Genomic DNA, 27908 nt, shown 5'->3' on the forward strand with positions numbered 1-27908 from the left:
TGGGCAAAATTTCATACCAATGACTAACTGTGGTTTGGCATCCACACAATATATCTCCATTGGCAACTGTACCTCCAGTATAGCTTATGAAATGGGTGTAAATTTCAGCAGATGGCAATCTTAGTTAAGCTGACATCTCACAGAAGAAAGGGAAACAGCTTAAGAGAAAGTTATGATCAGGTGAAAGCACAAAGAATGAGATAAATTCTGGGTCTATATGAATTTAAGGGGGGACAGCTTTTCAAAGACAATCAAAAGATATCTATTATAGAATAGTGGAATCAAAAAATGTGAGATGGCTTTGTAAGCCATTTAGTTCAATCCCCTGCTCAGGGTCAGTGTTATCAGCTCAACAACCTGGCAGGGCCCACCACTAATACCTGCCTGCCCCTTTTAAACTCTGCCACAGCACTCTAAACACTAGGCAGCTGGGTCTAGCAGCAATTTTCAGTTCTCACAATGACCCATCACAGCATCATTCTATGGCATTGAAGAAAATTAAAGTGGCAGTCCCACAGTCACATGATGCTGCTTGGGAGAATTACTGCTGCCCACCAACAGTGCCAGGGTAGTGTGCTAGCACTTACCAATTGGAGACCACTAAAGGACACTTTGCTCAGGGCCCCCTCAACTTGTAGTCAGCCTTGGGAGGTTCAATAAGAGATTTAGTCAGATAAAAAACACTATACTAATGCTACCAAAGGGAAGTCCCAAGAGTTAGCTGTTTTGCATTAGTTGTGCTTTAAAAATTATGTTTAGTTTGAGAAGTCTCATTTCTAAAGTTCCAGAATAATAATAAGCTAATTTTCTTAATTCATACATCTTCACAACAATTCTGTTAATATGGCCAATTTTATTCCCTCTTACTATGTGCGTCATTCACTCATATTCAAGGTGAGACTGCCCTATCTAACACAGCAAGGAAAATATTGTGATATGTATTATCAGCTCTCTAAAAATGCTGCATGCTTCTAGAAATTATCTGATAGTTCCCTTGGTATTTGTGCAATAGCAGCTAGGGACTTTCAGTGTTTCATATCAAAGAGCAGATATAAAAAAGAACAGGAAAAAAAGAAAGTAGAGTTTTTCAAAATAAACAGTCTCCAGAGAGCCTTTCGAAAAAGGGTGTTAACCTAAATATAGGCGCCACTGTAGATGTGTTGTTTCCACAGCTCTGCTTATAAATAATGTATATGAATAAAGCTGGAAAAGTGACTCAACATGTAAAAAAGTCAAGCTTCCTATCTTAGATCCTAAGAAGAGGTATTCAGAAACCAGCATTTTTGCACAGCAGTACACAACTAGATGTTTTGCACACGTATGAACAACTGATTAATGATTGAAAGGTAGATGGCAGAAGCAGTATGTCTGATGATCATGGCAATTGAGCATGCCTTCAAAATGCTTTGTGTTTTATTGAAAGAGTTTCAAAGTCCATATTTTAAGAAAAACAGATATATTTATGTGGTAACAGTATCAGAGTACTATGCAAACATTCTGTAAGCTTAAGTCTCAAACACGCACACAAGCTAGTAAACACCACTAAACTTAAATGCAGTCTGGATTTACAGCTCTAATCCTTCCCTGAATTGTGGAGTGGGGTGGACAGGTGAAGATTGTCTACCCCTAGAGACTATTGGGTTCTGGTGGGTTTCTGAATGCCCTAGGGCAGAGGATTTCAACCTGGGTACTTTGGCACCCTTGGGTGACAACAATTGGTATGGGGTGCTCCTCCTGCTGCTGCTTTCTGCCTTCCAATCATGTCCCAGAATACTTCTCCCCCTCCGCTTGCTCTCAAGTAGAGTTGGCTTTGAGGCACCTTACATGCACGAGGGATTTTGTTATGGAGCAGCCTATGCAAAGTGGGAAGTTTGCCTTATTTATTGTGGGGTAAGGGATGGAGGCTGAGATATCTTCAGTGAGGGGGTGGGGACTGCTCTGGTGCCTGCCTTCTACTCACAAGTAAATACTATCAAGTACATGAAACACCTGGATGGCTAAATCCAAGCACGTACGTGGGGGGGGGGGGGTGGACAAGGGAAGAGTGCCATTTATGGAAGAGGTTTTTATCCCTGCTCTGGAAAAGGTTTTTTTTTTTATTCCTTCTGCTTGCATGTAAATCCCACGTCTGTTCTACAGGAAGCTCAAGGTGGTGCATGTGTAAGCTTCCACAGGAACTGGGACCCTTGCCATGCAGGTTTCCATCTCCCACGGAAGTCTTCCTGTGGAAACTTACACTTGCAGAGGTCTCTATGGATAGGTTTCCCCTTTTCAGATACCATGCTCAATGTATGCATGAGCCACATGAAGAAGCCACATGACCTCAGGCAAAGGCCCAGCCATGTGGCCCCACTGCCCTGTTCTACATGTGGACCCCCTTCATGAGATTAATATGTGAAGAGACTGCAGTGAGTTCCACTTCTGAGTCAACACATATGGGACTGCATTGCCAAGGATTTAGAGTTATGAATGTTAGTCAATCAGGGGGAAAGGGGCATCATATTTAGAAACTAAAGCAGAAAATGTAGAAACTATTGTGTGCAGGTTTATATTCTTTGCAGGGAGTATAGCAGCCCATACTGAGGTAATTTCAGAAGTACATTTACCAATGCAATTTGGCACAATATTATTTAGGCATTAAGGTATAATTAATGGGTGAACTTCTTTTTTTAAAGCACTTGGTTAATTATAATTTTGCCCACTAAGTCACCACCAATGCTGAATTAAGGCTGCAAACCAAAACACAGTTACTTGGGATTAAATATCCCATCCTGAGTACATACATGGGAGTAACTCCTTTGGAACTGTGTAGGACTTATGTTCAGAGTAAATATGCACACCATTAATCTAATGGAATTTAATTATGAATAAACATGGATAGAACTGGACTTTAATTGGACTATAAATTGCTAAGATGCTAATTTAGCTCCAAAAGTTCTAATCCACCAGCACCCAATTGCAAAAGATATATCAGTTCTCCTACGTTTCATACTTACAGAACTGCATACAGTATTATCTGTAGCCAGTTATCAAAACTCAGGAACTTAATACATTATTGTCCATGAGAACAATGCATTTATGGAAACCAGAGGTTTATTTTTCTGACCGATTCAAACAGCCCACAGAGTTCCATGTCGATACTAGATTCAGAAACTAAAAATAAACTAAAACTACTTCAAATAGTCTAAGAGCATTCCTGTTGAGAGATAAGAACATGGAAGAGCCCTGCTAGATCAGTCCAGCATCCTGGCCTTTACTGGCCAGCCAGATACTTCTGTGCTTTCTTACAAAAACTGTACGACAGCAACAGCTGGCCCCCACTGTCTGACACTCAACAATTGGTGTTTAAGAAGTTGCCTTTGAATGTGAAGCAGTCATTTAACTATTGTGGCTAATATCTATTAATCAATTTTTATTATCATTTCCTTTCCTCCTTCCAGCTCTATGATGTACTTTTTGAGACAGTGTGGCCAGAAGTTCACAGAGTATTCTGAATTGTGTTTACCTTAGAGTTACATAAAGTATTTTATTACTGAGGGTTTTATTTGTAAGAGCTCGTTTCAAGGTTGAGGACCAAAATACTACCTCTCATGGGCTTATTAGGTAGCAGCAGCAGGAGAGCCTGATGTAATATTATTCTGGGGCACTGGGGGAATTAAAAAAGAGGTTTGCAGACCTAGCTGCCTGATATGGAGGCCCACGGTGTCAACCCGGTGGGCTCTGCTGGAAAGTGGGGACCCAGTAACTGTCTAGGATGTCAGGTGGTGCCACCACACCTGATTTTTAATCCTTCCTTAGCAATCTTCATTGCTAAATTTGCCTCTCCTTATACAATTCTATCTGATTTATACAATGTGTAAGTCAAACAGAATTGTATTAGCAGAACTACAGTATCTATGTTAAAACTGAACATGTATGAGACTATTCAGGAGCCCTACTAGGGATGGGTGTTGTAGCTCAGTAGCAGAGCATCTGCTTTGCATGTAGAAGATTCCAGGTTCCGTCTCCAGGTGGGGCTGAGAGAGACTCCTGCATGAACCCTGGAGAGCTGCTGCTAGTCATTGAGCTAGTCAATGACCTGACTTGTTATAAGGCAACTTCCTATGCCCCTTTGCATGTATTCATATTAATCAAATGTTAAATCAGATAATTAACATTTTATTCAATAGTTAAGAAACATGTTCTGTGAGCTCACTGCCAAATGTTTTGAAATTCATATTTATTGAATTCTTGTGAAAGTAAATTAGCATTCGGGGTTCTCTTCAGCTTGCCTATGGTATCGTTTGAATTAGGTTATTCTAAGTGGTTGTGCTTTAATAAAACTGCTGATGAGCCATGATGAATTAATGAGTTTTATAAAAAGAAGTTTGAGATCTTTATAGCTGTCAGTTCCAAATGTAAAAAACAAACAAACAAGGGACACTGTGGAGCTGTGGTGCATTCAGGACCAACCTGACTTCACAAGTAACCCAAACACTTGGAACAGCAACATTTTAAGGTGTTCTAATGAACAAACAAAGGATGGTTTATTCTCCCAATGGGCCTTCACATCTTTCAGGCAGAATGATACACACATGCTTAAAGTAATGGAAGCTCCTGAAATCCTTAGGAAAAGAAACAAATATAGGTCAGGACTGCACTAACAGAGAGGCTCTTCAAACTATATTATTATTCTATTTTGCTGGAAACAGACTGAAATCTGTTGTTTATGCAGAGACTTTACACTCAACACTATCAAATCAAATATCTGAACTACTGGTAAATCTTTTTTTCTAGACAACAGACTCTCTTGGAATACAAATGCAGTTAGTTTCTGCAGTCACTTTACCTGTATTTCTCTTTGCCTGCAAGACAATGCAACACCACATACTACATAGTAAGGTATTATGTACAGACTATTGCTTGTTTAGTGAGCCCCTTCACTCCTTTCCTTTCCCACAAGCCATGATTAAACCAATGCATCTCTAATTAACCATGTTTTTTCTTTTATCCAAACTGGGAAACTATGGCCACATGGATCAAAATTAATCAGAATCTTAAGCCATGGTTTGAAGTCAGTTTAATACCCTAGCAAGCTGTCAGCCAATGTGGTTTGGACAAACTATAGTTAACTTAGAGGCTTACTGGTTTGAGCACGGCTTCTGCAAAGGGATGAGCAAAGGGGCTTCATGTGCAGACAAATTGCTTATACATATGACTATATGAACCAGGCATTTGAGTCGCAAAAAAGGGCCTTTCCCACATGTTCACTCTAAGTGTGCCAGAATGTATTTTACTGGTGAGAGCAATCTTCCTTCTCCCAAGTATTATAAAATACCCCTCAAAATCATAATATGTGGGTATCATTGTTCATTCATACTGTTGTTGTAGACACTATATATACAAAATATGTATTTCCTTGAACAAGTATTTTACTGTACAAGTATTTTACTGACCTCAGCGTTTAACTGAAACTCTTCAGCATCACTGTTATCATGTAACATGAAAAATGTTGAGCATACCAATTATCATTATAAAGAAAGAGAAATAATTACATTTCTAAAAGCTATGTTTTCACATATGCCAGCACACATTTTTAGAATGAATTCATCCTTTGTAATCTCTCCACTTGTTATCATGGTGCTTGTTAAAATGTCTGTACTGTATAATTTGTTAAATAAGTACTGTATAAACATGTTAGAGTAGCATGAATATAAAAGTAAGAGTTTAAATGTCACATTGTTATGAGGCTTATGAATTCTTATGCACATGCAGCATTCTTTTCAAACTGCAAGCAGTATTTAAGATAAGGACAGCACATATAATCGTTTTAGAATTAAATGGGAAGGTCTTGTTGGAACACTGCACTAGCATTGCTAATAAGGCTAGTTAATTAAAAGTAGTTTCAATATAAATTGCTAGCATTATTTGCTTTCAGGGTTGTTGTTTTTCCTTTTAAACCACTTGTAAGCATGAAATAAGGATAATTCTGCTTCATGAAAGTTATTGAATGTAAGAAGAGCCCTTCTGGATCAGACCAAAGGCCCATCCAGTCCAGCATCCTGTTTGCACAATGACCAGACACTAATGGGAAGCCCATAAGCAGGACATGAGCACAGCAGTAGTCTCCCCACGTGTTCCCCAGCAATTCAGAGACACTGGTATGCCTCTGACACTGGAGGTAGCACACAGCCATCATGACTACTAGCCATGGATAGTCCTCCATGAATTTGTCTACCCTCTTTTTAATGCCAACCAAGTTGGTGACCATCACTATATCCTGTAGCATCACTATATCCTGTAGCAAAAGCACTTCTTTTTGCCATCAGTCTACCAAAATCCAGCCTATTTGGATGACTCTGGTCCCATGTACTATGACAAGAAGAAAAACATTTCTCTACCCACTTTCTCCAACACATGCATAATTTTATATGCCTTAATCAGGTCCTCACTTTTTTCCAAATTAAAAAGGCCCAATGTTGTAACATTTCCTTATGACATTAGCTCTAGCCGGCTGACTATTTTGATTGTCATTTTTAGAGGTGGCAACTGGAACTGTACACAGTATCCAAGTATGGTCACACCATAGAATGTCCCAGGCCCTTATAGCAGTCGTTCAGTTGTTCAGCAGAGTGGGGGAAGTCCCTTTTGAGAAAACCAGGGTTGTTTGTGGATTTTTGTTTAAGCTTTGTTTCACCTTTCCAGAGAAAATGACATGGAAGTAATGGGTCTCAAAGTCATGACTAAACTTTCGTGGAACCCAAGTTAAACCAACAAACTCATTTTCTTTTATACGACAGCTTAAATTTCTCCTTACATCTTGCCATCATTCTTCAAACTTTTGGGTGAGGAAAAATGCAATTAATGAAGCTAACAACAATTTCCCCAAACCTTTATTGTTTATATTTTTGCTTTCTGCACTCCCTCTTGTGAATAACAAGAAATATGGTAAGTGTTTTGGAGTAAGAGACAGCTTCATCCTGAAATTTCCTATCAAAACAGGAAACCACCCACAGGGTTTGCACACTCTGTATATGTATAACCTAAACCAAGCCCAGTCAGATATGTGGAGTGGGATGAAGCACCTTTTTTTTTGACATATCTAGTCATGCCTAACTCTGTCCCAAAATAAAACTCCCATATGATTGTGTAGGTAAATACTTAATGAACAGACCAACTAGAGTGTTCTTTTGAACAGATGGCCTTAGTAGGGGTGAACAGTATACTCAGCCAATTTCTACACTTATCAGGCTCTCCTAATGCTCCAACCAGTAAGAAACATTACTTTGAGTAAAAATTATATAATTTCAAATAGTTAAAGGGCCAGACCGCCTTGAAATTCCCAACTGAGCATATGAACTCGACAAAATCTAAGAGAAGATATTTTAAGGTTATTAAATATTGAAGCAGTAGAAAGTATTTTTGGAACAGAGTGATTCTCTAAGGTACATTCAAGTTAAATTATTAAACTGAGCAAAAGAGTAAAAGTTATCTACTTCTGATATTTTACATTTTACAAATGGTATTAATATAGTAAAAGTAATAAGAAAGATTATGTAATTAAATTTCAAAGTCATTAACTTTATAGGTCATGATTCAGACTAGGTAAGGCACAATAATTTTGATGAGAGTTAAGCATTTGGTTAAATTCATTCTACTGGAATTAACGACCCTCAAAAATACCTGAATTGATGGAGAACCATCCTTATTCCTTTACTTCTGAACATTTAAAATATATTTAGAAAATGCACAAAGTATTCAAATTTCCCACTAACAGAAAATACAGAATATGTGGCTGTGTGCACTAATTCATATTTTGTCCTCTTAATTTTTATCTCTCTAATTTTAACCACATCAAAAATAGATGGGAAAATTTTGGGCTTCTGAATATGTAACATTGCAATTATTCTCTAATGTGCCACCGTATATTTTATCTTATTGGTCATGAAAATGAGCAAGATCCACATCTACTAGATGAACACCATAATCTAATGTGTCTGCTCAGTCCATCTCAACATATGACAGTGAAAACTTATCCTTCAAAATTCTGCAGTATGCTTGACACTTATTTTTTTTACATAACCCATGGTCCTTAAAATATGCTGTAGATTCACTGAAAGAGCACAAAGTACCTTTGAAAACTAACACCACATTTTAAACCGTAGTGAACCAGTAAGATGAAATATGCCGGTAACCCTTGGGAAACTTGCACTTCTAAAGGGCTTTGGGGGGCTTCTCAGCACACCAGGCACTGGAGCTTTGTTGCTGTTGTTGTTTAGTCAGGAAGGGAGAAAAGAATCTCCTTCACTCCTGTCCCTGAAGCTGTTATGCTACTGCTTAACCAGCTGATAAGTGGGACTTCAAAAGGGAAGTGGGTTAGGGCAAAATATTTAGGAGGGGGAAAGAATCAGTGAGTGGGAGAAGGTTGCAAGAAGACGAAGAATTGTCCCTTTCCAGTAAAGCAGCTAGTTCGGGATTCTCTTCCATCTCCAATGGTAAAGGCAGCATGACTTCTTCATTGTTAAGAAAATCTATTTCGATATTAACTGTTTTGTCTATTCAGTTTTACAGTGAACTACTTTTCCACTCCCCCCCCCCCCCACATTCTAAGGATAAATCAACAATGAATCAGCTAGTCTTTAATGTATTATAGCACTTTAGGGAGGGGGTCTATTTTCCTACAGAGACTGGAAACACTAATGATTAAACACAATAACAACAGGTAAGACTAATCACTGCTATTCTGTAAAGGCCTCACAGTGGCAGATTGGTGAATGACTAACACTTGAGTTTAGAAATATGACTGTTAACTTATAATCTCTCACAAGTATAGTGTGTATAGTTTTGGTAGGTAGGTGGCAAGAGGTCCAATTATGTTCATTTTTAAGCTTCAAAAATGAAGTCACCTGATCTCTCGATCTCTCTCTGGCAATTCACAATAGTGGAGGTATTAAAATACTTTGCATCATTGCTTGCCTAATTTGCTGTTCTAAGTATCACTGCAAGTAATTATTTGACAACATAAGACGTTCTCCAAAAGGTTTGGTTTCTTCCACAGCTAATTGTAATATGCTAATTTTAAAGCCATTTCATTATATATTAACCATAATGACCCTATCTCCAAATGCACCTAGGAAAGACTGAATCCTTGGAAAGTCACTGAAAGTATAAAGCAGACTTCTCCATCCTCATGCCCTCCAGATACCATATTTTTCTGTGTATAAGGTAATGTTTTTTTGCTAAAAAAAATTAGGCAAAAAGTGGGGACCGTCCTATACACGGATAGTGAATTTAGAGGGGGGAAAGGCATGGGGGTGATTGGCGGTGGCTGTAGCGAGCGATTGGTGGGGGGTGGCGGTGGCGGCGACTTCCCAAACAACTCAAGGGCAATCTCTGCAAAAAAACCTCCCCCCATAAAGCTCAGCAACACAAGAAATATTGATTTCTTAAATTGGGGTTCAAAAAAATGGGGGTTGTCATACATAGGGGCATCTTATACACTGAAAAATGTGGTATTTTTGACAACATGTTTCATCATAACTGAGCATGCTGTCTGACCATGCTGTAGTTCCAAACATCTGGGACTCTATCCAATGTTCTCTGTTCGCTAGTGCAAAGGCTGTTGTGCAAACAAGACTGGTGAGTTTAAATGGTGCGCAAAAGAGAAATCCAATGCAACAGTTGCACTAGTGCAGGGGTCTGCAACCCGCGGCTCCGGAGCCGCATGTGGCTCTTTTACACCTTTGCCGCGGCTCCGGGGCGGATACTAGCGAGGAGAAGAGGCGCATTGTGCGCCCCGACACTCCCCACTGTGGCGTGCGCTGTACTGGCTGTGACGTCGCATGGGGGCGGTGCATGCGTTACCTGCCCGCCCGCTACATTGTAAGGGGCATGTACGCTGGTCACTGTTTTGAAGGGGAGTGAAGAACACACACACACAAAAAGGTAACTTGTTAATTTAACGTTTATTTCTATGAGGAGGAGTAATTCTGAGGGGTCAAACAAAGAAATAATAAAAAAGTGACAAAAAAGTTATTTTTATGACGAGTTTTGCGGCTCCCAGTTTTTTTTCTTCGGAAACAGGTCCAAGTGGCTCTTTTTGTCTTAAAGGTTGCAGACCCCTGCACTAGTGTAAGCTTGCTGTACAACAGATTGTACAGAAATCTTTTGTACAACAAAGTTACAAGCAAACTGCTTAAATATTATTGTGCAACAACGTTCTGCTGGTACAAAACATTGCACCAGTGAAACAAGTAATTTTTAACTTAGTGTTACATTGGATAACACTACTTCCAGAGGACACCTGGTAGAGGAAATATAATACAGAATTAGAAGGACCAGTGGTTTGAACTGATATAAGCCACTTTCCCACATTCTTTCAGGACACATTTTGAGGGTTAGAAATGTGCTATATGAGGGATAATAGATTTGATAGACAACTTAAACCTAGATACCTTGGACAATGACTTCAAAGCAGAAGGAGCCTCTACAAATTAGTAGCCCAATTAGGCCCACTTGAACAGCAGGGGGGGGAGGGGAGTGAATTCTGAAGTTTGGGGCCTGAGTCTGCACCTGTAACTGGAGATTTGCACACTCCAAATGAGGAACTCTACAAACTCACTACTACAGCCATCAACCAAAGATCTTCAGTATCACAAATGTTCCTTGCAAAAAACAAGGGGAATAAACCTGAGAAGTATCCAGCAACATTGTTGGCTTCAAACTAGGGCTCTGCCAACTCCCATTTTCAGCTAAGGGACAATCCTGCTTTGTTGTTTAGGTCCTCAGTTGGTTTCAGATTATTATCAAAGCAATGCATAAGCTGCTTGGGAGCTCTCACTGGACGGCTTCCCACATCCTGTAATACTTGACACTTCCCTATTATCTGGATCCTGTTCACCTCACCACACCCCAGGTTACAACTCTATCTGAACCCTAGTCAACACTTAGTCAAGGTCTTATGGGCTCTTAGGTTGTCCAATACTGGATAATAATAATGTCTCATGATCCAGGATTCTAAGCTCTTTTGGAAACCACATTTTTTATTTATTTACCATATTCCAGATGCAGAGGAAAGCATCTGTTTGGTAAAAGAAGGGTTTTTCGCAGGTGCAACTTGCTACTAGAGATGGGCAAGCACTGGCTTGTTTGGCCCATAAAAAAAACCAAGTAGCCTAATTTCCACCTTTTCTCATGAAACAGGGTATCTCCCAGGCTCAAACAGCAGTCGGGTCTGTGCATTCCAGGGACGGTCCACATGATCAGGCTGCAAAGAATTCCTTGAAAAGGCAGGCCAGCCCCATGCAGCCCAAGATCCTGTATGCTTGCAAGCATCACAATCTCTAGATGTAAATCATTATGTTTACATACTTTACTCTTGGATTTATGCATTACATATTAGTTTAGATCAGGACAAGATGTGTTAAGTCTTCGTCTTCTCCACCTTTTATGGTGGTTGTCCTTCAAATGTTTTGGTAGGTTTAAAGAGTATAGAAGAGAGAAAAGTTTCCCAACCTTTTATTATTGGGCAGCACTACCCTTCTTTTGTAGATTTGGCCTGTCCTAGCTTAATCCAAGTATGCATTTATTAGCTCAGGCATAGGCAAACTCAGCCCTCCAGATGTTTTGAGACTACAACTCCCATCATCCCTAGCTAACAGGACCAAATGGTCAGGGATGATGGGAGTTGTAGTACCAAAACAGTTGGAGGGCCGAGTTTGCCTATGCCTGCATTAGCTACAACAGGGCTTTTTTTCCAGCCAGAACCTGGTGGAACTCAGTTCTGCCATCTCTCAGATGGGCACCATTGCCACTCAAAGAACAAGGGAAGTGTTCATAGTGAGTTCCGGCACCTCTTTTTCTAGAAAAAAAAGCACTGGCTATATGGGAATAAATTTGTGAATTTTTAGCATTAAAAAGGGAATGGTTTACTTAAAAACTCTTTTTAAGATAACCACATGTTGGCAGCGTTTCCACAGTTGCATAGGAGTTGAAAAGATTTTACAATTCAGGAAAACTTGTTAACTAACCTTGAAATAAGAAAAGAAAAGCAAACTTTAAGAGCCAAGAACACTTTCCAAAACAAGAACAGTTTCCTATTTACATGTATTTATGTACACCACTGCTTATCATTTGGGGGAGGTTTGCCCTTAAAGTTAGAAAGTAAAATGGACACCATTGATTATGTATTCACAAGCTTTTTCTATGTGCTCTTAGGTTTCCATCAACGTATTGTGCATTATTCATGTATGCCAACATTTTCTACATTTTTATGACAAAAAGAAGTGTCATCACATTAATCAGGATCACTATTTTCACCCACAATATTAAAAATAAATAACTGCTTTTAAATATCTTAAAATGGCAAGGAATTGTTAAATATGAGTATTGGACAATATACATTTTCCTGTCTTGTTTGTCATTTAGTGTTCAGTTATCATTCTTATTAATGCAAAAAATGATGTCAAACATTAACATCTTTGCAGTACTGAAACACCAGCTTAACACTGCCAGTGCCCTCCCACGTCCACTGTTTACAAGTTGTCTCACAGTCAGAGACAATGTCAGACCTGGAGATTATTCCTGAGCCTACCGAAGTGAGAACACCGTTTTGATGCATGGAAATACAGTTTTAAAAAGTCAAGGTCTGCTGGCAGTTTCTCTGTGAACTCCTACGGCAGCTTTGCTAGAGGTCATGAATATTACATAAGGGCTGTCCATGCATTCAAGTCAGCATTGCTAAGCCAAATTCCCATAGCAACACTCACATAGATTTACTCATCAGTAAGAGATGCATCAGCTTAGCATTAGTGAGTGCACTAATGCTATTCCTATTTCTCTGTAAATTCTTATTATCTCTTTTCTTTGAAAGTTTAATTTCACTGATAGTAAAATGCATACTCTTTCCTAGAGCAGTTGATTTGTATCATAAAAATGCAGGCTGTAAGAGTAGGAAGAAACTGTTACACATATTCACAGCTATCAAACTCTGACAACCCAGACCCATTAGTTACTTCTCAGGGTGGCCATCACTAACAAAAGTTACTGATCTAAATTTTGCAACCCTTTAGCAGCTTTCTGTCTCCATAGTTCAGAATTAAAGCAGGGCAGCTGGGAGAGAACACAACAGTATTCCTTCAGGGCAGCTGGTAGAGCACATCAGATTCAGCAGGAAACCTAAAAAGACAGAGCTCAAAGGCTCTTAAATGGACCATCTAAAAAAGTGCACCTCAAAGGCCAGTACCACAAATTTGTCTTATTGCAAAGGGCTTGAAGCCTTCAAGCAGTTGGCTATGCCTATGAACAGCCCATTATTTAAGAATGTCATAGCATAAGCATCCCCCCCCCAAGAAATGTGTAACATCCTCAAAAAGCTACCACTGATCTAGCATACCTTAGTTATGAAAAATGGATCAGGCAACCTTTCCAAAGATTGGACCAAATCTTTAAAATTAGGTAAATGCTTGTTCCTGGAATCAATGCACATTCATCAATATACTAAGAGTGAAACCACACAACTTAAAATCCTCAGAATAACATTGCAAAGCCTTTCCCTAAAGAAGAGGCTTTAATGCTGAAGACCTTGATGATGCTTTAACATGACCTTTTAAATTGTTTATTTGGAAGATGTTTTTAAACACAGGGTGGATTTTGTTGAACTTAGTTGCAAGCGGCAATACAATTTCTGAATTAGGTGGGAGATACATTTTAAAATAAATATATACACATATAATCAGACAATGAGAAAAATAGGATGAACAAGTATATGGAATATTAGAAACATTTTTTAAAAGAACAGTGTGAGGTAAAGAGAATAGAGAATATAGATGTGAAAGACTACATTCTAAAGAAACTAAAGATATAGTTAATTAAAATTACATTAAAATTATTGTACTAAGACATATATGGAAGGCAACAAGTGAAGTTAAAGGATTCTGGAATATCTCTTAATAAGATTCTGGAATATCTCTATATAATCACTGAAAAGCAACTTTTCACTAGTTTGCTTTTCATATGCAAAATCCAAGTGCTTCTTTTTTTCTGTAAAACTGACTATAGCAGTCAGAACATACTAGGGGCAAATGAGCATTGTACTGTGCCTTTATCATGCATAGGAAAATATGTCAATGATGATTTAGTAAGACAACAGGTTCTACTAGAAACAACATTTCCATTAATCTAGAGAGTGAAACAGCATCTTACCTTTGCCTTTTCCAGCTGCGTCTGGGCCTGTCGCTCTGCCTCTCTCCGCACTGCCTCTCTGTCTTCCTCAAGAGATACATCTGAATCAGATGGACGGCTAGTGTAGGAGTCCGCCGAACCCTGGACAAAAGGAATATATTACAAATGAAGAAAACTGTGTTGTGTTCTTTAAAAATATATACTAGTTCAGAATTCTTATTTGCAGCACTTTGATATAAATCCTCATTTAACAAATTCTAAAAACCTGTGATTCCCAATAGCATCAATGTGAAAAAGAATTACTATGTAAATTGTTTTAACCCTGAGGCTATTCTGAAAACCAGCATTCTTTCTCCAGCTCTATACTTGCTGTTTCTCCTTCATTCTAATCTGCATATGCCTTTTGCTATGCAGAGCTAGTTTCCCGTGAAGTAACTGTAATGGTGCAGTGCAGAGCTGAAGGACGTGCAGCTGTTTCAAGGATAGCTTTAGATAAGCAAGCCACAAATAAGGCCATTTGAGTCTCACTAAAAGCAGCATTCAGATAAAAAATACGAAGTTGCTAAGAGAAATCCTTACACCTGAGAAGCACCTCAGTGTCTGCTTTAAACTATTAATTTTATCTTAACTGCAGAGCACCTCCTCACCTGACACTATCTTTCCCCATCAGAAAAAATAACACGGCATAAATCTCAGCCCTTCAGCAAAAACAAAGAAATGACCACAAATCAAATTGCAGCTGACAGAACATGTCTGGAGTCAAGCACATGTCCAACCCCTGGTCACAATGCTAGAATAACTATGTAAACAACTTACATCTCAGATTTTCCTCCTTGTTGCAAGCAAAAGAATGGAAACTGCTAATTCAAACAGAATGAAAGCCTTCCCCCATCCCACCTGCAATGCAAAATATGCCAGCGAATTGAAATTTAGAGCTTACACAGATATCAGAATTCTTCAGCCGTCCTCCTTTGGCTCTTTTCAGAAGCCTGATCCAGGTGGCCTTCATTAGCCAGACAGCTTAGTTATTGTCCGCAGCTGCAGAGCCCAGCACTGATTCTCATAAAACATGTGCACACTGAACACCGCAGAATCACTGTTCTTTTCCTATCCATGCTCTGCTGCAAGCTCTTTCCTCAGTTTTGCAAGTCCTCAATGTCTCTGTTCTAGTGTAAGTAAATTTTTAATTTTCCCATGGCACCAAAAAGCAAAGATGTTTAATTAATTCAGTGGGGGGAATTTCCAGACCAAATATAATGTAAGAGATGCTACACTGATGCAATCCTCAGTACATACAAAAAAACCCTGCCTTTGCTGCTGTTATTTGTTAACTGCCTTTGTTGCCTATTTTTTTAACTGTTTAGAATACAGTGCTTATAAAAGAATCTTTACAAATCCTGTGCAAAATGTAACATTTGCAAGTGCAAAGTTCATTTCATCTCTTCAGAGCTCGGTGTGTGGTGGGGGTGGGGCTAGAAGCTTTTCACATCACTGGGCATGCTCCATATGCACAGCCTTTTACGCAGATGCTCACATCACACTGTGTTGCTAGTCTATGTCAAATTACCACTTTACTTCTCAAGGGTAAACAGCTGGAAAACAGCAAGGTCTCTTGAAAGCAGAAATAGCTGCTATTGTGCTCTATTTTATTTTTGTAATATCTGTCATAAAATGTATTTCTTTCACTCAATGTCTAGGCTATGTCACATACTGCTCATTCCTGAGTTTTTAATGAGTTAGAATCATACTGCATAGACAAACACCACTTATTTTTGCCAGATTAAGATTTGGATCCCCCCCCCAATAGAGTACAGTATTGTGTTGATAATAGTAACTCGTGTGTTATCACGTACTGCAGGGCTTATGTTGAAGGATTAAAATGTATTTAATATTGTGCTATCATGTGAGGAAGAGAGAGGAAGAATCCCCTATTACATATTCCCCATCCAACACCGTGGCCACTGTAATGGATAGAACATGGAGCATTGACCTGAACAAGGTATGGGGATCAGGCTTTTTGACCCATGATACCCTGAACCAACAATGGGTTTCAGGCCCTTATAAGGCAAAAACGAACACTTCTAACACCTTTCCCCACTATAGTCTCCAGGTTTTTTAAGATGATGAACAAGTCATTTTCAGGGAGACCCCTTAACCTTGAAGATGTGAAACATGTAATTTTGCCTTTCTTCCTCTGACTTCCTTGGGCATTCTATGAATAGTGAGAATGGTGTTAGTGTTGGACCAGCAGACCCTTTGCTATCTTCATGCTTATGAAAATTCCTAACCTGTCCACTCTTTGGAGCTGTCCCTGCCCACCTCCAAGCACCTGCTAGAAGCTGTGAGGAAAGGAAAAAGGAAATGCTCTGCATAATCTTCACCCCTACTCCCCTTCTTCAACTCTGCTTCTGAATTTTTCACTATTGGGGGTGATAACTATGTGTCTGTTACCATATTTTCCCTACTCCCCATATTTTCCCCTTTCAAATAAATTGCAACCATGCATGTACATTATTATTATAAATATATTAAATTTATATACCACACTTTACCTGAAGATCTCAGGGATATTCACAAGATAAAAGCACAAAATAAATAGTTAAAACAAAAAAAGCAATAACCACCTGCCCCGCCCCACCTCCACAATCGCATTGAAAAGGCTGCAGAATATTAATCAGCCAAAGACCTGGCTGAAGAGAAACATTATTGCCTGATGTATACTGAAGGCACCAGATAAACTTTCCTGGGCAAAGCATTCCACAAATGGGGAGCTGCTGCAGAAAAGGCCCCTTCTCGTGTTGCCCCCCCTCTGGACCTCTTGTGGAGGAGGCACACAAAGAAGGGCCTCAGGTGATGATAACGGAGTCCGGGTTGCTTTATATGGGTAGAGGCTGTGCATGTGAAAGGTAAACAGGCTGTATTGGTAAATATTGGTGTGGAGAACAAACTTGTCCCCTAATGGTCTCTGACCATTAACAATTAAGCCTACCACTGCTTGTTTAATTTAGAAAATTCTCACTCGTCTAGTACATTTGCATTGCTGTTTTAATGGTTGTAAGCCACTATGAGCAATCTCATAACAAAACAATATATCATAATGATGAACAATCCGACTGATCAAACAAATTGAACTAGATACAAAATTTATTTCCAAGTGAACTCAATTGAAGTAATCATCAAAAGAATTAAAAAGAAACAATTAATTGTCACTAATGCAATATGTTCCTCCACGTAGATTCAGCATTATCAGTTACAAACATCAAAGATTCCTGTGAGTAAAGCTATATACAATTAATTTGATTCTATATTATTTATATGCATTTATTTAAGCCTACAAACATGAGCAGCAAATGCTTCCTGGAGCACCACACAGCCTCAAAAGGTCTGCTCCCCACAAAATGACCTAAATTAGAAAAAGCAAACCAGAACAGCCCCCCACTCCGAATTAGGCAACCCACATCCATAGAATTTATCCCACTAAAGCATCAGAAATAATCCTTAATAACAAACTAAGGAAGCCAAATGTAATTGGCAATGAGGCACAAATCCTGCCAATGTTCTATAACTAAGAGCAGGCTTCCTCAACCTCGGCTCTCCAGATGTTTTTGGCCTACAACTCCCATGATCTCTAGCTAGCAGGATCAGTGGTCAGGGATGATGGAAATTGTAGTCTCAAAAAACACCTGGAAGGCCGAGGTTGAGGAAGCCTGGCTAAGAGGTTGTTGACATTAAGAAATGATCATGGGAAGACAGTCCCCTCCCTCACCACATTTCAGCCTCTGAAGGCACAAACAGGAGGGAGGGTTGAAAAAAAAACCCTCTTTAAAGCATCTGCCCCCTTCTCCTTCAAACCCTAGAGCAAGTTATCCCACCACCTGCTGTCCACTCATTAAAAGGAGGGGGGAGGCTTAGTGCAATACCATTGATTCTACCTACAGATAACAATTTGCATTGAAAATATAAATTAAAAAATGGGAAATATTCAAAGTTTAAATTCTTATAAGCAATATAAAAGAAAATTGTAATATCATCAAACTATACACTTCCTAGTCCATACATTGAATGGCAAATAATTCCAAAGCTAACTAATGACACACTGCCATTTAAGAATTAAAATGCAGGGATTCATATCCAAAACGTACTTGGTTGCAAACAACAGTATACAAACAATTCATCATGGGAAGTGAAACCTCTCAGGGCTTTTATTCATTTCTCAGTAAGAAGATTCTATAATTGCAGGTTCCAATGTCCCAGTAATTACACTAGTCATTACCCCTAGGTAACCTCAGTTCTCTCCCTCTCTAGAAACAGCTGATTATAACATTTTATCTGTTGAAGGTTTCTTTAAACAAATCTAATATGTCACAATCCCTATTTACAGTTTCTATGTGCCCTTTCCCCCCTGAATACAGAATTTGGGAGTCTTGTGGGAAATCATCTAAATTTGAAGGGCTCGCAATCTAACTACTGAATTTAGGAATTAAAAAGCTTTATATATTTCCCAGTATTTAGTCTACATACCAGGCACCTCTGCATCATCTCCCCATACTACTAGAACTTAGCAGCGCTAACACAATCTAAAACGGATCATCAGCATTCATCAAATGTGCAATATTTTTCAGCAGGAATGTAAACACAATGGATGTTTGCTGAGTTTTTCCTGCTAAGGTAACTGGTTCTAAGATAACATTGAGATAGTTGGCAATGTCTTCTTTTCTACATGCCAGATGCTGATATAAACCTCCTTGGGTTAAGAATGGAAGAGCATTTTTCAAAAAGTCAATGCAGCAGTGAAATTAAGGGCCCATGAAGACAAAGTACCTTATACATGTTAGGCTTTCAAAATGCATCTGGGTTACAGCCAACGTTTTGGATGTGTCTCAAAACAAAACTAGCCCAAATGTTAAAACCAGAGACAAATATTAGTCCATATGCTCATCTTTTAACATATAAACTAGCCTAGGTGAATGGATGAGTGGTGAATGCTTTTAGCACTTGCATAACAATGGTTCATTGAATAGCATAAACGTACCACCTTAGGCATTGATGTGTGAGACGGTAGTCTATGTTTTTAAAATAAAGAGTAAATTGGGTGATCTCGAGAATATACAAAGGGTGCTTTTAAAGTTCTCCAAAATCAACCCTATTATACTTAGGGTATATTATACCCTATTATACTTACAGCAATGTGCTTTGGTCCGCCATCTTTTAATTCATTTTAATTAAATGAATTAATTAATCATTCTAATTTTGGTTACTCTGTTTCATTTTTGTTGGGTTGGTGTTGGGTAAATGATTAGTTGGGGTTGGCAGTTATTTTAATTTGGGTATAACTGTAAACGTGTTCTTCTTCTTCTTCTTCTTCTTCTTCTTCTTCTTCTTCTTCTTCTTCTTCGTTTGTTGCTTATATAGGATATCTTGGTATTTTAATGTTTGACGTTTTGTTGTGTTTTATATGTTGTAAGCCACCCAGAGTTGCTGGGGAAACCCAGCCAGATGGGTGGGATATAAAATAATATGATGATTATGATTCTGAAGTCATTATCAGATCTTTTGCAGTTCAACTAGCCCCATGTTTCCTGGGGCTTCACATAGATACAACTGACTAGGGATGCCCTTAAATAAGAGTTACAATATTATTTCACTAATGCTATAGTAACTATTTCTAATAATGATGTCCTGGAGTTTGACATCTGGACAGTGAGTAAAAGATATTATCCATACCATCCATTCAGAAGTAACTTTTTTACAATCCTAGACAAAATACTTGTGAGGTTTTAATTAGACCTGTGAATTAGAGAGAGACTGGCTAAAGGGAAGATAGAGCGCAGGCAAGGAAGCACTTGGTATTAGCCAGGTCTTTCCAAGATTTCTGACTTGTATTTCTCCAAGGTCTTTCCAAGATTTCACCAGATTTGTATTGGGGATGATTCAAGAATTCTATGAAAAATCTCAAAAGTCCCGGAGGGGAAGTACATAATGCCTTTTCATGGAAAAGCAATTCCTTTCATCTTTTCATTATGCATTCTTATCCACTAGTACACTAGCTACTGACGTAGGGCAGAAAAGAAGGGGGGAATTAAGTCTTTAAATATATATCACATATTTTAAAATTTAAATAGATTTTAATTTATTTTAGTACATTTACCTTAAAAATGGCTTAAAATATCTGAATGCAACAATAAACCTACACATGCAATACAATCCTATGTTTGTTTATCCTGAAATAAATTCAACTGAGTTTAATAAGGATTACTGCCAAACAGTTGTGCATAGGAACATAGCCTCATCTCTTAAAATTAAATCCATGATCTCTTCTCAGAGACATTACCATAGCTTTGGTACTATGAAGAAAAAAATGACAGGGCCATCTCATTATGCCCTATTCCCTTCAGCTGACTCCTCACTCCTCCCAGGCCCATAATATACCGGTAAGTCCAAGAAAACATAAAGATGTGAACATGGTGATCCTTGTCCTTGTCCTACCCCCTCAATGCTCCCCCAAGGGAGGGGAACTTTGCCCGCCCCTACTGGTCTCAGCTGGCACAAGCTGACAATCATCAGAGGTCAGGCTCTCTTGGCAAAGAATGTCAGCTTCTGCAGGTAAAAAACATAGCAATACAGTGGAGCCTCTGTTTTTTAGTTTCTTGGAATTCGAACGTTTCGGAAGTCGAACACCGAAAACCTTGAAGTAATTGCTTCCATTTTCAAATGCGCCTGGGAAGTTGAATGGCTTCCAAGGTGCATTTCTCAATTTTCACCACAGACTTTCCCAACCACCCATTGAGCCTTGGTTGTTGAACGTTTCGGAAGTCGACTGGTCTTCCAGAAAAGATTACATTTGACAATCGAGGTTCCACTGTTATATGGAGTAGGTACCAAGATGGAGCAAACAGCTCACCTGTTCTGTATAATGTTCTGCCTGCCACCTCAGAGACTATAAATCTTCTCTAAATAAATACTATATTCTACTTTTTTCATGGTTCATATTAGTATGCAAACTCTGTAGAAGGGTTTGGCGATACACAAGAAAGTCAGGAGTTGAGCCTCTCATTGTGCTCGATCCCCTTATCCAGTTTTCAGTGAACAATGTTATCATCCAAAGTAAGATCAGTTAACACGTTGGACCTTACTTTTGAATAAGCATGTTCAGGAATGGGCAGTGTATGCTAGTTCATGAATCCACTACTGGTACAATTTTACCTTTGAATGCTATGCATGTATACTCACAGAAATACATCCTGGAGCAGGGAATTAAAAGTTTTAGCCTTGGGTATACACCAAGATGAACAACAGAAAGTCATTCTAAACTCTGAAGCACCAACATTTGAAGATTTCTGCCTCAGGTAATAGGTGAATTGTACAATAAAAGCTACATTTCAGATGAGACAGCTCATTTATTAGCCTGAAGGAACAATTTTAAATTGTACAAAAATGTAGGTCAACTGGATTAATTTGTAAAGATCAGTAATGCTGAATACAAGCACTTTTTTTGCTCCTATGACTAAACAAAATATTTTGTTTGTTTTTGCTGTACATTATAAAACTAATGGCTGAAATCATGCTGACAGAGAGACATCACTATCACGTCTTGCCACGCTACACACAACCTGCCAGCAATGTAAACCATGGTGACACAGGCAGGAAAACACCAGAATCCAGAAGCATCAGGCATCCTTGCACAAATAAGTTCATAACTCTCATACTAAAGTTGTTGTAAACAGTCATGGGCTGCATGTGGGTCAACAAATTGAAGTTGAATCCTGAAAAGGCATAGGTGCTATGGGTTCCAAGTTCCCAAGTCCAGGTGGGAAAACAGCTTGTTTTAGACAGGGTTGCTGTCTACTGGAAGGAACAGGTTTGTAACCTAGGAGTACTCCTGGAGCCAACATTGTGACTTGAGGCCCAGGTAGCCCTTGTTGGCCAGGACTGCCTATTTCCAGCTATGGCTGGTTGGTCAGCTATAGCCTCTTGGTGAGGTGACTTGGCCATGGTATTCCATTCTCTGGAAAGTTCCAGATTGGATTATTGCTGTGTGCTATAAGTGGGAATGGCCTTGATGATAACTGGTCCAAAATGAAGCAGCCACCTTACTAGCTGGGACTGCCTTTAGAAATCAGATAACCCCTGTTCTAAAATAGCTGCACTGGGTGCCAGTTCATTTCTCGTGCAGTTCAAGGTGCAAAACATGGTGGTGTTTAGAGCCATAAATGATTTAGGCCTCAAATATCTGAAAGACCTTCTCTCTTTCTCTCCCAGGTGTTAAGATCAGCAGATGTGGTCCTCTTGGTATTTCCTCTGCCCTCAGAAGGTTGGGGTGTCCTGAGAAAGGGCATTCTCTGCATGAGGCGCTAAGTTGTGGAATTCCTCCTGCATAGAGGTGTGTCTGGCTTCTTCACCAAGCAGCTTTCAGCTAATGTTGAAAGCCCACGGCTTTGAACTGGCTTTTGCTACATGAGATCCATGTTTCCAGGGCCATTCCTATTCCAGTAATTGCAATCTGTTTAACCATTTAAAAATTAAATTGTTGTAACCTGCCCTAGTAGTTGCCAGTGAAGGACTGGTAATGCATTTAATTGGGGAGGGGGGAGAGGAACATTGCAATGTAGCCTAAACATGTTGTAAAAGAAAAAAAACCAAATTAAATTGAACCTGTCCTGTATTTACTAGCATGAAACTATGAGCTCATTAAGGTTAAGCAATTCTAAGTCCCACTGAATATACTTCACTCTACCACTGAAATAAATTGAACTTAGAAATGCTTAATTAGGACTGAATCACAAAGAACATACTTGAAGACATGATACTAATTATAGTTTCTGGATTAATAACTGCTCTGGAATCTTCTAAATTAAGAGTGGCATATAAATGAGCTTACCACAGAAATATATAACAAACGATAAAGTATTTCTCTCACTTCAGCTACCACATTACCAGCACAGTAGGCATTCAGGATAACCATAACAACAACAAAACAGCAATACAATTAAAAAGAGGTGAAAGGCGACAATTTATAGATACTGCAAACATGGTTTTTGTTTCGTCAAAAGTATTTCAACAATGAATTATCTGTTTTCTAATTAGGATGGTGTCTTACCTCTTTAATATATATACAGTATGTGTGCCTCTATCTCAGGCACCCCCAACTTGGCCCTCCAGATGTTTTGGGACTACAACTCCCATCATCCCTGACCACTGGCCCTGTTAGTTTTAGAAAGGGACTATCACCTTCAGAATCATAGAATCAAAGGAAAAGGAAATATTTCCACTAATAAGTTAGGCATTCACACTATTTGAAGTACTGTAGTGAGCGGTCAAGATATTTTCATATTTGTTTCATATCTTGATAGAGCCATTGCTTCTCTAATTTCTTCTTCTTCTTCTTCCACATTTCATCTGTGATCTCAAGGCATAAAAAGGCAGTCCTTAAGGTATTGCGGTCCTGAGCCATTTAAGGATTATAGGTTGAAACCGGCACTTTGAATTGGGCACCGAAACTAATTGTCAGCCAGTGCAGTTGGTCAGGATGGTGTAATATGCTCAAACTGTCTTGCCTCAGTAAGCAACCTGGCCACCAAATTCTGCACCAGCTGAGGTTTCCGAACCATTTTCAGAGGCAGCACCATGTATAACATATTGAAATAATTTAACCTAGAGGTATCCTGAGCATTGCCAACAGTAGTTAGGCTATTCCAGTTCAGATAGGGGCACAGCTGGGCCACTAGCCAAAGCTGATGAAAAGCACTCCTTGCCACTGAGCTCACTTAGGCCTCAAGTGACAACAAAAGGATCCAGACGTAGCCCACAGCTGCCTATCTGGTCCTTCAGAAGGAGTTAAACCCCATCAAGAGCAGGCAACCTCTCTGCAGGCAGCCAGGTAGTCTAGGGAACTGGCCAACAGTACCTCAGCCTTATCTGGATTGAGCTTCAGTTTGTTGGCTCTCATCCAGTACACAGTATGAAGCAGCCATCTCTGTTCATCCATGGCAGACAACTTCTATTTCTCAGACATGGGAACCATTACCCACAGAGATCTGTCTTGCTGGGATTCAAGTTCAGTTTATTTGCCCTTATCCAGCCCATCACGACATCAAGGAACTAGTCCAAGGCCTGCTTGCCCCTTGCCCCAAATCACCTAATGACCACAAAGCTACTAATGACCACAATGCTACAGCAATTCTCCCCCCCCAAAAAACATACCAGATTATTTTAATAATAAACTGCTGTTTTTATTGTTGTACTGTATTTGCAAGGAGTAGGTTGAATTTATATCACTGTTTCTAGTCTACACTCCTGAGATTCAGAATTAATCTTTTCCTGTAATTGTAATTAACAGCACGTTTTGAATCTAAGTGAAAACCCCTAATTTTTCTGTCACACTTCCGGCTGTACTTTGTTGTGCAGTGACTCAGAAATAATTGCTTGTGTGGGATAAGGATATGAAAATATTTTCTTCAATTGGGGCCTCATAGGTTCTTAAACACATTCAACTTTATATCCCAACACCAAACAAAAAATCTGTAAGCCGAGGCGGGGGAGGGGGGTCCAAAATGGGGGGGGGCATAAAAAGGGGAGGGAATTGAAATTTGGGTGGAAATTGAAAAATCTGGATGATGATTACAGTATTTTTACGTATAAGAAGTTGTGTTTAAAATAATGTTATTAAAGCCAATTCATTCTACTGCAAAACTCTTATATTGAAAAAGCAAAGCAAATATTACATGTGGATGTTACTGTTTAAATATTTATATCCCACCTTCACATTACACACATTGCATAGGCAAGCGATAAGTTAACTACTTTTTTCAAGGTTATTGGAATCCTTATCTTAATAATATAATATAATGATATATTGCTTCAAATTCTAAGAAAGGAGATTCCAATTAAACATCAGGAAGAACTTTCTGACGGTAAGAGCTCTTTGACAGTGGAAAGGTCTTCCTGAGAATGTAGTGGACTCTCCTTCCTTGAAGATTTTTAAGCAGAGATTGGATGGCCATCTGTCATGGATGCTTTAGTTGAGATTCCTGCATTGCAGAGAGTTAGACTAGATGATCCTCGAGTTCCCTTCAAACTCTACAATTCTATGATTCTATACTAGAGAAGTAATGTACTTCAAAACATAATGCAAGGAAACTACTTTCAAATGTTGCAAAGCACAGAACGCAGAATACATGTTTCAGGTATTTGGTGCAGAATTGCACTTTGAGAGACTCCAAAGCATATTTCTCCTGAAGCATGGGGACAAAGTCTTGTCTTTATTTTATTTATTTAACAAAAAATATATATGATGCTTGATTGACAATATATGTTAAAATAAAAAGTTTAAAACTATTTAAAACATATAAAGTTCACTAATATTAACAGTAAAAAAATTAAAACACATCAACACCAACGTTTCTGGATATTTTAAGGAGGTGCGGAAAAGAGTACAAGCAAAGGAACTTGCCTGATGTCAATAGATAGGGAATTCCAAAGTGTGGGTGGTACCACACTAAAATACCGATTTCTTATAGCTGTATAACAAGTACAATGTGGCATGTGTAACAATGCTAGTTCTGCAGACTAAAGTGGTAGAGTGGACACACTTGTGATCCCGCAAGTAAACAGGTTCCAAGCCATTAAAAGTTTTATACACCAATAGTAAGACCTTGAACTTGTCCTGGTAACAAATCAGCAACCAGTACAAAATTCCAAGTGCAGGTATTATAATCTGACAGGGTATCACTCCTGTCAACAACTGTGCTGCAGCATTTGTACAACACTCAGTTGTCTCAAACTCCTCCATCTACTGTAGTAAAAAAAACCAAACTGATGACTGTTTGGATGGGTCTATTTTTATTCAAGGAACAAACTAGCATGTGAAGCTCAAACTGAAAGAAAGGAATCAGAAGCTGTAACATTAATTCTGATTTAAGAAATAAAATTAAGATATATTATCAAGCTATATTATTTACCATGTTGGAAAGGGATCTCATATTAATATATAAGATTCCAGGATAGCTAATTTTGTCCACTATTACTATATTTGATATGTATAATGATACTGTACTACTGTTAAGTTCAACAGCACAGCCAAATTTACTAGGGCATTTATTTGTCCCTGAAAATACGAGTTATGCTTCTACATAATAATGTTGCAGCTCAAAGCATGGATAAGAAACTCTTCCTCTTGTTTATTATGACATTGTTTTTATTTATTTTATTTGTCCTTGTTTTCACAACTGGGAAAAGCTACTGCATACTTAGATACCTAAGGGTATAGCAGATTGCACCTTCATCTAATAGAACAGAATGATGTAGTCTTGAAAGGCAGTTTAAAAACATTCAAAATAAAATAAATAAAGTGGGTATATTTGCAATTACTGTTGGAGGTTAGAAAGCATATCTACTTTTAAATTTTACAAATATACAAAAGATTATAAACTAAGTTTAGGTTAGACACAAAAAGCGAATATTGCCTGTATTTCAGTTTTTCACAAATACCCATTTCCCCATTCCCTCAAAAAGTGGGGTGATGGCATATTTCCCCTTATGGTTCAAAAATAATCAGAAATTTTACATGTCTACCCAACCCGCTCACATACAATATGTTCACAACTTACCCCTTCAAAATCTTCATTGTCGTAAAGGTACATATCTTTGTCGAATTTTACACTTCTTCACTGTGTTCATATAGTCTTGAGGTTCCTTAGTTTTCTCTTAAAAGTTCACTATCTTAGTGATATACTTTCTACAGCTGGGATACAGAGCTTCAGTACTTGTTTCCCACGGTTGAAATGGTCTTTAAATATTGTTCTCTGATACAAAAACAAAACCTCTTGCTGTAGGCAGTTAAGGAAATTATGATTTGGCAAGCTGCACCAGTAAAAATATTCCACAAGCAAGGAAAGACAGTCACAAAGATGTGTTATCTTAATCCACTTCTATAAGTAGAAGTGTACAGTTGAAAGGCATAGGTCAGTTATTCAAAAGTCCCATGCTAATTGCATGTAGCTGGCCCTGCAATGATTGGCTCTAAGTATAGGGCTGTACTCGAAAAACAGCAAGAATCCTGTTCACTTAGTAGGACTAGCCAAGGGCTGTTGCAGTTCATCTCACTACAGTATATGCACACTTTTCTTTCTATACGATCACTTGTGTACAAGATAGTATTAACGATCCAGGAAATGGGTATTTTGAGATCTCATCTGGTGACATGACTGGCACTTTAAGAAGATTTAGCTCTCCAAAAGGGGGCAGATCCTTAGAGAGGCAATTAGAGGCAGAGGCTCAAAAAGCAATTCACTTACAACCTTTGTTAGAACAAGCTGCTCATTAGGAGATATGGGGAAAATAATCAGAGCATCCCGTTTTCTAATCAAACACTATTCTGTTGCCTGAACTTTTTTCAGTTCTTATTTTCAAAAGAATTTTTAAAGTCCTTTCCATTCCATCAGGGTATAAATACTGAAACTGTAAGAATCGAGTTAAACAACCTATGGCCTTTGTGTGTGTGTGTTATTGTGATGATGATGTTTACAGGCAGCCCCCTATTTATGCATGTTCAATATGCACATGACTGTGTATACGCACATTGCGCCAAATCTGGAAGTGAATTTTAAAATTGCTAAAACAGCCCCAGAAGAGGTGTGAAGCAGTTAGAAAAGGCATGAAAACAGTACCTAGCAATCCTATAGGCCGTTGTAATTGTAATCCCAAGAGCCCTTGCACTGAGACTTGTGCAGAGTTGGAGTTTGAGGAAGGAG

The 27908-nt window shown here is 38.7% G+C and overlaps 1 protein-coding gene across 10 annotated transcripts in view; it reads right to left on the minus strand.

Annotated features, from left to right (window-relative positions):
* The window catches only part of CACNB2 (calcium voltage-gated channel auxiliary subunit beta 2), a 130041-nt gene that overhangs the window by 28180 nt on the left and 73953 nt on the right, over positions 1 to 27908 (minus strand). For 6 of the 10 annotated variants that reach the window (XM_083704878.1, XM_083704879.1, XM_083704876.1 and 3 more), the window contains one exon: positions 14182 to 14301. In XM_083704878.1, coding sequence (XP_083561004.1) covers positions 14182 to 14301 — 120 coding nt within the window. Of the gene's footprint in view, positions 1 to 14181; positions 14302 to 14976; positions 14998 to 15100; positions 15614 to 26765; positions 27096 to 27908 lie in introns of those variants that run through there. The other 4 variants (XM_083704883.1, XM_083704881.1, XM_083704884.1 and 1 more) reach the window with 4 other exon arrangements.

The sequence above is a fragment of the Podarcis gaigeae genome (genome assembly GCF_964106915.1).
Source record: "Podarcis gaigeae genome assembly, chromosome: 12".
NCBI lineage: Eukaryota > Metazoa > Chordata > Lepidosauria > Squamata > Lacertidae > Podarcis > Podarcis gaigeae.